Source organism: Cornus florida, unplaced genomic scaffold (assembly GCF_030987335.1).
Source record: "Cornus florida cultivar Cherokee Brave unplaced genomic scaffold, ASM3098733v1 CherokeeBrave_3.0.0_Hap2_Chr11, whole genome shotgun sequence".
NCBI classification, from domain to species: Eukaryota; Viridiplantae; Streptophyta; class Magnoliopsida; order Cornales; family Cornaceae; genus Cornus; species Cornus florida.
Genome location: NW_026775581.1, coordinates 43,615,632 through 43,627,906, shown reverse-complemented (window position 1 = coordinate 43,627,906; position 12,275 = coordinate 43,615,632). Strand labels below are relative to the sequence as shown.

General features: G+C 33.1%; 1 protein-coding gene across 1 annotated transcript; it reads right to left on the bottom strand.

Moving 5' to 3' along the window:
- Positions 1-327: 327 nt before the first annotated feature.
- Positions 328-4,939, bottom strand: LOC132284999 (small ribosomal subunit protein eS19x-like). Its single transcript, XM_059787155.1, has 4 exons — positions 4,762-4,939; positions 2,949-3,039; positions 2,647-2,830; positions 328-594 (listed from the first exon to the last, which is right to left on the bottom strand). Exons 1-4 carry the CDS (start codon positions 4,843-4,845, stop codon positions 516-518), a joined length of 438 nt encoding a protein of 145 aa, XP_059643138.1. The 5' UTR covers positions 4,846-4,939; the 3' UTR covers positions 328-515.
- Between the last annotated feature and the right edge of the window lie 7,336 nt (positions 4,940-12,275).

Here is a 12,275-nt window from a genome sequence, read left to right as displayed (position 1 = left end):
TAATGTAAATATATAGCAGACGCATACATAACATGCAAAACTAGTGAAGATTAATCCTAGAGACCACCAATTTGAATTTAGAACCTAGTATAATCTTATGAAAAGATCCACGCTTGGAACAGAAAAGTGGGTGATTATTATGTAGCATGACAAATGCTAAACATAACAGCGGAAAACATTTCAATGGCACTACATTAACATAAATAAATAATAAAATAAAATAAAATAAAAAAATCAGTTTTTTGGTTGCTTTTCTGATGTTTCAATTGAAAATTTGAACGAGTCAGAGGACGAGGCCATGAAAGCAACAAAGGCGGTGTTGATCACTTTATGAAAATGGATTTCAGAAGCTAATCATTATAACTGCCAATGTCAACAACTATAGTATTAAAGTTAACAATAAACAAAAAAACCCACATTCAACACAGGAGTACTAGGCAAACCTAGCAGAGAAACTTTAACACAACCGAAATCAGAAATCCGAAGTATTTAATGTATGCATTGCATTGCCTGATTCAATCTGAGAGATCAACCTCAATCCTTCCAGCAACTTGATCAAGATCTCGCCGGCCACTGGATGTGATTTTCCTCCCACTGGTGCACATAAAGAAGCAAAATATTAAAATTGATTTCATGGGAAAGATTTCACCATACCAGCAATTATGCCATCTCAACTTAAAATTACATGCCACTGTATTAAACCAGGAAATATACAAATCTATTCAAACACACTTTCTACACCCAGCATCACTAATCATTGTTATAAATTCTTGGGCTAAAATCATAAAACCACCAGTACTTTCAATTTTTGATCATAAAACCTCTAACCTGTTTCTAAAAACCCTAACATTATTACAAAGTTATCACATTGCCCAAATTCTGTCAATGGACCGTTAAGGACTTGTTAAATGACTAAATTACCCTTATGATATACCACTTTATTTAAAAAGCAAAAATCGTACAAATTACAAAATTATCCCAAGTCAATGTATTAAATTATAATTTAGTTCAAGTCAATTTATGAATACTGCATTATGTATTAAATTATAATTTAGTTCATTTAATTTAAATAAATTGTAGAATTCACAATTTGGTAAACAAAAAACTAAACAAGTTATTAAAATATCATTACTTATTTATATTTTTTTTAAAAATTGAATCATTTTCATACTTAAAAAAATTGACTAATTACTACACAATTTAAATATAAAAATTGACAACAATTACGATAGCTAATAATGTTTTTCGAATATGTTTAAATGACAAACTAATAGATTTTGGATAACCACTAAATTTTGAATAAAATTCTAATTACAAAAGTTTAATTCTTATTTTGAAAAATGGTATAAATAAAAAATTATTGATTCAAAACTCAATTGGAAGAAGATTTGCAAAGTTGGATTATTGTATTTCTAAAAAATAAATAAAAATGAAAGGCCTCATATGTGTTTAAAAAGGAAATGCATAATCTGATGGTAAATTTTTTAAATATCTTTTAATATCTTCAATCATAAATTATTTAAAATTTTAATTCAAACATTAAAATTCAATCATTTTCAACGGATGAGTAAACGATGGCTTCTATTATTTAACATGTGGGGTGTTTTTGGGTTGGCACATGTTTTTGCAAGGTAATTTTGTCACAAAAAATATTTTGCCAATGCAAGTGAGCCGCACGCGCTACTTTAACGTCCCAAACTAATAGAATTGGGGCATTGTAATAACTTTGTAATAGTGTTGGGGTTTTTGGAAACATGTTGGGGTTTTATAATAAAAAGTTGAAAATAGTAGGGGTATTATGATTTTAGCCCTAAATTTTTTGATAAGTAACTACCATTGCTAATTTTCAAGGCAATACCAAGGGCTGTGTAACCTAGTGGTACCTTCTCACCATCCAAAGTAGAAGGTTGAGGGGTCAAGTCTCCATAGGAGCAAATTTAGGGGGGGGGGGGGGGGGGGGGGGGGGGGGGGGGTGTTTATTGCCTTGAAAAAAAAATTATCAAAGCAATACCACTCACTCGTGATTTAAATGAAAAGTGACTGTTAGGTTTTTAGAAAGTATTTTACTGTAGGCCTACTAATCATCCCCTGATGCATAATTTTTTACCTGTTTCATAGGATGACCTCTTTGTTGTATTTAATTTTTCAGGGGCATTTTTCCAAAAAAAGATATGTGATTGCTTTCAAGGGCAGAGAGCTCACCCAAATCATTTACCAACTTTGCCAAACGTAGAAGAATAAAATGAAAAGGTTCAATAATTTAAGATTAAAAAAAAAAAATGTGTTCCAAAATTCCCCCCAAGTTTTGAATGTAAAATATTTTGTTGCACATGGAAATCCCTCCACAAACTCTGTGCATGGGAAAGATGCGCAATATATATATATATATATATATATATATATATATATATATATATAAGTAAAAAGCTACATGATATATGACGAGGAACCCCAAATGGTGCCACCACAATTCTTTACTTATACCCAACTTGATAGGAACACTCATCCCGTAAGTGGAACAATTTTCACTCACTATTTCAGTGCAAAGGATATACAATTTGGGTGAAATGGGAAATAATGCAAGACGATGGCATATCCTTCTCCTAACAATGGATTGTAAAACCAAATTATGTAAAGGGAACTCACCCCTTCGAGTCAAAGTCAATGATGTTCATATTCTGCAACTGCTGAAGTATGTTACGAGCAACAGAGCCACTGCTCTTGCAGAAATGAGGTGGGCGACTGCCATTCCTCTTGCTCCCACCGTAGATCCTCTGGAAACCACCAACACCAATACCACCCCTCAAGTAGATTTTCCTTGCCATAGAGGCTGCCATAAAAAATAGTAAAAGAGAAATAAAAAATAAGGAAAATATAGAGAATGCTTATCGTATGTGCACGTGTTTTCAACAAGAGAAGAAGAACAACCAGAATAAGAATCTACACACCAGCTCTGATAAAGTACCAATCAGGGTCATAAGGGGCAAGCTCCTTGAAAGTGCCAGTCTTGATGATATCAGTCCATTGAGGAAGCTCCATCTAGTGGAGAACAAGGGAGATGGAAATATAACATAAGAAGAGGAACACCATCTTTATCAAGTTAAAATTTAAAAACTAGTAACCAGACAAATCATATAGTAGGCTAGTCTTACACATGTCAAACACTTCAATTGAACTCAACAAAAGATCACATCTCAGCCATGAGTCCTAACTCCATACAATTTTTTTTGCAACATTTCTTTTAAAAAGAAGTCTTGTTATAATTTTTTAGTTTCAGCTGACGATGGGGCACTCAGAGGTTGGTAATGTTGCAATGCTATCTCTACAGATTCGCATTACACGTGATGGTTACTCAAGAAATCAGAACAGTTGATAATCAAATGCTGGAATCCACTGTGATCAAATCATTCTTTTTTTGAAGAATGGGTACTAGTCTTTTTTCTTTTCTTTTTTTTGATAAATAAAATGTAAGAATGGTTACTAGTCATTAGCTGTTTGCTGTGAAACATGGACATTGAAAAGGTATGCGGACAGAAAAAATTATAAAAGTTCTTAATATAATATATATGTGCATATGGTTATGGCAATAACACGACAAAATATACGTATGTATATATTGTGTTCTTTTATATGCGTATAGAGATTAAATTATATATATATGCACCCATGTATTATAACTAACAACTACTTATAGAAGAAACTTGACAAAAAAAACAGAGTGACATTGCATAGACAAACTTTGAACTAAATAAGACAATATAAATTCTCGTTCTATATCTCAATTATTTGTTTTTTGCTTTTATAAATTTTCAAACCTCAATCATTTGAATCCTTGCTCCGCTTTTTTTAAACAATGATACTTACCAACAGTTTGATGTTCAAGACATTATTATACCATTATACCACGAAGGCGTTCTTGTCATAATTCAGAAACATATTGTTTTATAATACCATACAAATACCACATTGTAGGAAAAAAGTACAGATAATCCATACATTCGATCCCCCACGGGATCGGGAAAAAACCCCTAAAATATAGGTTTTTCCTTGTTTTCCAGCCTAGTAATGTTGTTAATAAACCCAATTATAAGACTTGGAGAAAAACTTCAACAAAAAGCTTACAAGTCACTACCTAGAAACACTATTAAAAAGCAATTTTCCATACATATCCACTACAGGCTATTATGAACTATATCAATTTAAGATGGAAACATGGGCTTTCTCTAGGGAGTGCCATAGAAGTTCGGACGCGCATGGGACAAGGCCGGACACCTGACTGTCAAGGATACAAATACCCTGAAGTTTGAATTTTTCTTTTCCTGCTTTGACACGACTAGAACATGGCACGGACATGGGCAAATGCGGCTGACACACTTTTGTCAGCCAATTTTCAAAAAAATTTCTTTTCCTGCTTGGACACATAATTTTCAAATTAAAAGTAAAAACTTAGACAGAGTTGAAAACTGAAACAAAGTTGTCAATTATGGATAAAGAAGCAAGCATTAACATTACCTTTAGACGCAAATGTACATTCAGACAACAAATTACGAACAAAATGGCAGTTATACATCCACATAAAATAGTATACTAAACCATACAGAGTAAAAGGAAATATATATTTCATGGGAAAATGAATCAAAACCCTAAAGTCAGAATCAATAGGGCTTCCAATTTAAAACCAACAAACTGCTGCTACTATATATATGTATACACACACAAACAGATATATATATATATATATATATATAGATTGAGAGAGACCTTGCCGGAGCGCTTGAGGTGAGATGCATACGCCTTGACGAATTTATGAACCGAAACGCTTTTCACAGTTCTCCCAGTCTCCATTTCTCTCTGCGGCGGAAGAACTCTGAAAGCTCCAGCGAAGGTCTGTCTGTCTGTCTCTGTATTTTGGAGAGTGAACAAAACGTTAGGGTTAGGGTTTATAATCTTGTGGTATATAGGGGCCGTATAAGGGCTCCAATGACAGTGTAATGGATCGGGTTGAGCCCAACCCTGCATGAAGCCCATTTATTTATTTTTGGGTGCATTATTAAATGGACTTCCCAGTTTATTGTTTTTTTTATTTACTCGAATATTTATTATTAGTATTATTTAGTGACACAATTGTTCGAATGAAACCGTGAAAAGACAATGAAATTTAATTTTATTTAATTAAGCAGATTTTGTCAAAACAATCTCTGATTCAGACAAAATAGATTGAAAAAAAGAGAATACTAAAGTCCGATTGCGAAAAGCAGTCCCAAATTGTCAAGCGAAGCATTGTGCAGCTGCAAGTAGTTCGATTTATACTTGCGATTGCAGCCATGTTCCAGTTATACTTGCAATTGCGAGACAATTTGGAACAACTTTCAACCTGTCTTGTCTTGATTAAATATTAAGCATATTAATTTTTTAATATATAATGACAATACAAAATTCACAAATCAATCCAAATAGTATTTTACAGTTTTTTTTTTTTTTTTTCTTTTGGAAAATCACATCAAATTCGTAAAAATTATTTGAACTTACCAGAAAATGGAGTTTGTTGGAACATTTTATACGTATATAATTAATGTTAGAAGGCTATCTTTAAATATATGGTCAAAATAGTCTTTTGATTGAAAAAATGAAATGCAAATATTTATTTGAAGAGAATAAAAATAAATTAAGAAAAAGGGAAAAAAAAAATAGGGAGCTTTTATAAATAAATAAATAAAATCAAGAGCGGCACTATTTATTTTTCATATTATATGTATTATATAAATAAAATGTTTACACCCAACCTAGATATACCCAATCACTCTTCCATACAGATTCGATGTGGGACAAGCACTCCCTTGTTACACCTAGCATGGGCCCGGGGGCATGTGTTGGGGCCTTAACTGGCCCAAATTATAAGAAAGCCGATAAAAGCCACAATTGCAGAATTTGCACTTTACAAATTTTTATTTGTTCGAGTATGTAAATAAATCGCGAAAATGGTCCAAGTAATAAATGCCCAAGTTTCCTTTGGGTCCCAACATCAATCATATCTCATGTGGGAGATTTCTTCTTGTTACCAATCCCATCATAGTCGTCCATGTGGCAACCATTAAACCGTATACCTTGCTTTATCTCCGCTATAAATAGAACTCATTTACAAGAGAAACGAGGTCCAGCACCAAGATACAAATTTCGTTTATTTCTCAAGTAACTTCTAACGGTGTAGCTCTTAGCTTGTTTCATTACATCCAATTACATGTTTTGATAGCGAAATCAGTAGCACTAAATTTCTTTTGATTGTCTTTCACAAATTTCATTAGTTTAATCTCGTAATATTTGGTTCGGATTTCATACTTGTCAAGTCAGTTGACTCATGTGCGTCGTCAGGGTAATCGGGTGGCTTATGCTTTGGCTGCTCTTTCGCAGTCTGGGGTTGTGTCGGATATATGGTTGTCTTCTGTTCCTCCTTCTGTCGTCCCTTTTGTGGTGACAGAGGGGGGTCTTAATGGGTTGTGCTTCCTTTGGTTCTTAGGTTGTAATTATTTTTGCCTTGGACAAAAATAAATAAAAAATAAAAAATAAAAAATCTGTAACCCATGATTCAAAGTTTAGTCTATGAATACGATCGATATCTTAAACAAAAGTTTATGTACATTCTCAAGTGTTGGATATTTTTTATCATTGTAAATACAGGATATCTCTTCTCATGTGGAAACGTAGGTCAAATTCTACCGAACCACTTTAAATCATGTGATTGTTTGATTGTCATTCACTTTGGTGCTGTCCCAATAGAGTTTTGATGGTATTGAGACTAAGATTTGGATAGAGAAACAAATGTGTTTGTGATAGATGGCGCTTTTAGTTGTATATACTTATCTTGTCGATCGAGGCCACTGAACTTATGAGTGAAAACTCGTGTTTGTGTGTTTAAGCAGTGTCTCAGTCATGTCCAACGATCAAATAAAATATTCAAATTTCAGAACCCTTTTACCCATATCTGATACGTGTTTAAGTCATATTCGTGTGTCTAACCTGTATCCATAATCGTCGCGAGATTAGTAAGAGAAATGTTCATATCTCATAAGTTTAAACTAATGCCTTTATAACACATGAAATTACACATGAAATTTTTTTTTTAGATTACAATAAAAGTTTGAAAGTAGTAATTTAACATTACATGACTTAAATGTCATTCCTTATTTTGAGAGATTGAAGAGATTCGATTAGGTTTACAAACTTGGTAGTTGTTTTGTAATTGTAACAGCGTATGCACTACATGCGGACAAATTAATATTAAACCCATGCCTTTTTTAAGCCAATTAAAGAGAGAACTTCTACAGAAAAATAATTAAAATTCTTCGAGTAGCTCTTTACATATTGTATGTATATATATTTTTTTGAAAGAAGAGAGTTACTTAAGTTACCCATTTGATTTGTTACAATATGTAAAGAGCTACTAGAAGAATTTTATATATGTATATATTAAGTAAACTCACGCGTGTTTCATGTATATTTTCACTGATATTCGAACCCTTAATTTCTAATTTTGTACCAACTGGACTATTGCTCAATTGATAAAAATCTTCTGTTTGCACTTATGTAGTATGTAACTTTCTTTTTTCTTCTTATTTAAATTTATTTGTGTAATTTTATAAACTTAATATGTATAATTTCATGGATTGCTTTCAAAATACAAAGATATATTTAAAGAAAATATTATCAATCAATAATTTAGTTTTTATATTTATCAAGTATTTATCTTTCTTAATTATACTACTACTGATTAACATATTATTTTGCACTAATTTTTTTCTTACTCTTGATTTGAACAATCAATATTGTCATGCTAGAAGTTTTTTTTATATTTTTTTTCCCTTTACGCAGCGGTATTGAAATCCTAGCTCCGCCCTTGTATGCATTCACATCTTGGATCACCAAAGTCATTCACTTTGTCTTTTTCTCCAATTTTTTTTTTTTTTTTTTTTTTTTTTTTAACTGGAATGAGCACTGCCTGTACCATATACGTACACCCATATTACAATTAGCTCATAATTAATGATTTTCTCATCCCTATAAATTTCATATTCTTAAGCCCTAAACAATGTGATTACCTCCATTTAACCTAATAACAGTTGAGCTAAAATGGCCAACCCTCATTTTGTGACTGGTTGTGTCATGGCCTTTCTTCATGTAGTTGCTGGTTTTGGACATAAAAGTGGTCACGGTCATGGCTGGCATTATGCTCCTCATGCAACATTCTACGGTGACATCAATGGCAGCGAAACCATGCCGTAAGTTACATTTTTGCCCCTCAGTAGTGTTCCATTATTCTTTACTTACTATGCCACTCTCTATGGTCAAAAATGGCATACAAAAATATTGATACTGTGTTTTTGTGTGTGTGTGTGTGTGTTTTAATGCAGAGGGGGCTTGTGGGTATGGAAATTTATTTGATCAAGAGTACGGTCTCGAGACCGCAGCATTGAGCACTGCACCGTTCAACAATGGTGCCACTTGTGGGATCTGTTTCGAGCTAGTGTGTGTAAACAACACAGTGGTGCATTCCGGGGGCCATTCGAGTCACGGCCACCAACTTCTGCCCTCCAAATTACACCAAGACGGAAGGGGAAATACCAAGCCGGGTTCGTCCCGGTCGCGTACCGGAGAGTCATGTGCTACAAGAGAGGCGGGACCAAATTTGAGATGAATGGGAACCCATATCGGATGCTTGTGGTGGCGTACAATGTTGGTGGTGTTGGGGATGTTGTTGATGTGAAAATTAGGGGCTCAAGCACAGATTGGTCTTTCAAAATAAAAGGTTCAAGTGTATGTTAAAATTAAGGACTAACTGGGAGTGAGAGTGTCTTTCTAGTCACTAAATAATAATAATAATAATAATCAAAAGCTATACAAGTCGACCGAAATTGGAAATATTTGCATTTTTGGTCAATATCTACGCATACTCAACATAACTGAGTTCTTGCACCGCCCAAAACTCAAGAGGCAAGTTATGAAATTTTATCCAAATGGGTACTCTGTCCAATTAAGACCCTGCAAACATTTAATTATGGACTCCTTCTCGGTTGTAGCAGCATCTGAGACAAAACATAGTAGAATCCTCTAATTTGAGATAGCACCTAAACCAATCCAAGTGAATTCATCAAGTTCTTGGTTGCTATGGGTTCATATATGTGTGTGTTTACACCATAAATATCGGTCACTTTGCACTTAAGGTTGGATATGTGGCAATTATGACTTTGAAAGTTGGATATGTGGCTTATTAAAAAGGCAACATCTGTAGCTGTTTGAACCATAAATTAACCTTTTTCTAATGGAAGGTGGCCGCGACAGGTTTCAATGAAAAAGTGATATGCAAACGAGGATGCAATTATAAAGCGACGCATAAATTCATATGAGAAAATTATTTGGTAAAAGTAATCATCTTGGGATACGTGACAACCAAAGAAGTTAGCAGGTGCAAGTGGAAAGTCGTGGGACACATGGCAGTTAAAGACAAGTGGGTTACCTATGGTTGTAAGTACTATAAGAAGTCTAAGGAGTATGTGGGACACTAGGCAAAATTTGATCAAATTAATGTAACTTCCATTGGAACCGTTGACAAAAACTGCCATCTCAACAACTCTATAAATAGGATTGTGAGAGATTTGGAGAGATAGTTATCAAAATTCCTCATGTATCTTCCCAAAATTAAGAAGATTTTTTTTTTTTGAAAAGTAAAACGAGAAGATTTGGAGAGAAAGGATAATGAGTAAGTAGTATTTTCATAATCGAAACTACCCTCTTATAATATTTGACTCTTAACTTATAACATTTTATAAAAAAGTTACGATAGTAATTTAATTCTTATCATTTCTTTTCTTTTCTCTCATCTATCTTTTCCAAATAAGAATATTATCATTTAATTTCTTTTCTCTCATAATTTATAAAAACATAAATAAAGATTATTACTATCCTTTCTTTTCTCTTCTAACTAATGTTATTATTTCAATTTTTTTTGTCTCATGTTTATCCGAATGAAGCCTTAGCTCATTTTTTTTTTTTTTTTAACCATAAGAAAACTCTAAACCCAGTTCGGTACACCAAAATGGAATGGAACCCAATCATTTCGTTGTTTGGTGTGACATTTAAAATGGGAATGACCATTCACTAGAATGAAAATATATTCAAAGCAATGAAAATCCATTCTACACCTAAATGGACGGAATGAGAAATTCTTGGCCACCGCTACTGCCTTTCACCATCACTACCACAACCACTGCCTTCTGCTGCTGCCACTACCGCTTTCTACTGCCCTCCACCGCCTTCCATGCCACTACCACCACCTTCCGCCGCCACCACCGTCATCGCTGCCTTCCACCACCATCTTTCACTGTCGTCATCTTTCATCACCTCCAGGGGCGAAACCAGTGTATGCACGGGGCACGTACCCCTGGCCTGGCCCCGCTTACTAAAATACATGTACTAAATTTATAAATTTTTACATGTATATGTGAAAAAAATCATATAATGCTCCTCTAAAATTTTTATTTTCTAAAATTATCTATTAAATTTTGTGTTTCTTATCTTTTTTACTCTTTAAATTCGTTTAATTTTCTTTAAAAAAAGTCAAAGAATTTCAATTTTTTTCCCTTCCTTTTCTTTTCTTTTCTTTTTAAATTTTTTGTTAACTATTTATCTTTCTTAAATTATTCATTGATTGACCCCCTCCCCCCCCCCCCCCAAACACACACACACCCCAAAACAAAATTTAACAAAAATATTGATTTAATGTCCTCTTGACATCAAAATCGAATGGATTTAGAAATGAAATGAAGCTGACATATGAGAATGAAAATGGAATGATATATAGATTGAGATATATATATATATATATAGATTGCCATGTAGGACGCAAACTATTTTTCGATCTGATAAAAACAAAAAGTCAAAAATAACATCAATGTCAACCCCACCGATTCAAAACAAGGCATATATTGGAAAATCCATTCCAATGCAATAAAATATATATATATATATATATATATATATATTAAAAACCAACTTCTTGTAGAATCGTAAAAGTGAACATATGAGTGAGACAGAAGGAATATATCCATATTTGTTTTATTTGAGAATAATGTGAAACGGACCCAACAGACTATACTGGGGAGCGGCCATCAACAACATAAAAAAATGTTGTGGGCCCTATAGTAAAGATTTTTTTATATATATAAATTTAGTTAGGGCAAATTTAAATGGAGTTTGGTGCCCGTCTCAAAATTTGTGTATGAGTTCTCTTATAGTAATTTTCATAAGTTCTGTCTCGCGTATATTGAGAATCCCATCAAACACCATTTGTAAGCCATTTGCTTGGAGATTATATTATATATTCTCTTATTTCTTTCATTTGACCAAATCAAACTATGATCGTATTGCATAATTTTATTTTATGATTTTTTGAACTGATTTTTATTTTTTTAATACTGAGATCAATTTGATATTGGCTACGTGATCAATTTGATTTGGTGGTGGGTTTGAGGTAGAGGCCGTGGGTTTGGTGGTTGCTTGATTAGGGTTAGGGTTTGAAAGGCCATGTATGTTATTCACTACCTCTGTTTTTTCTGTTGTGGTGGACCGGCGGTTGTGGTGGCGTATGTTCAGAATATACATATACATGTATAACATATATATATTTTATATACTATCAATTACAGTTAGAGAGAGAAAATAGAGAAAGAGAGTTGGGTTAGGTTTCTGACGAAAGAGCTGAGAGGTGAGAGACGGAAAGTGCAGAGTGCCTAAGGTAAAAACGTCAGTTAGAATTTTTAATATCTAACCATTTAAGTTAATAAAATATTGAAAGTTGTTTGAATTCAATTTCTAACGGGGTGTCATTATTCAAAAAATGCCTATCTTATATACAACTGTGATTGTAATTAATCATAATTTTTATAAGCGCCCTCTCGCGTATATTGAGAAACCCATCAAACACCATTTGTAAGCCATTTTCTTGGAGATTATATTATATATTCTCTTATTTCTTTCATTTGACCAAATCAAACTATGGATCGTATTGCATAATTTTATTTTATCAATTTTTGAACTAATTTTTATTTTTTTAATACCGAGATCAATTTGATATTGGCTACGTGATCATGATGAGGTAAACCATCCTGACATATATATAAAATATAAATAACAATAATAATAAATACATCATGGGACAAATATCTTCGCATTATATAAGCGTGGTTAACGGCCAAAAATCTGGTATAGGAGGTATTATGCAAATT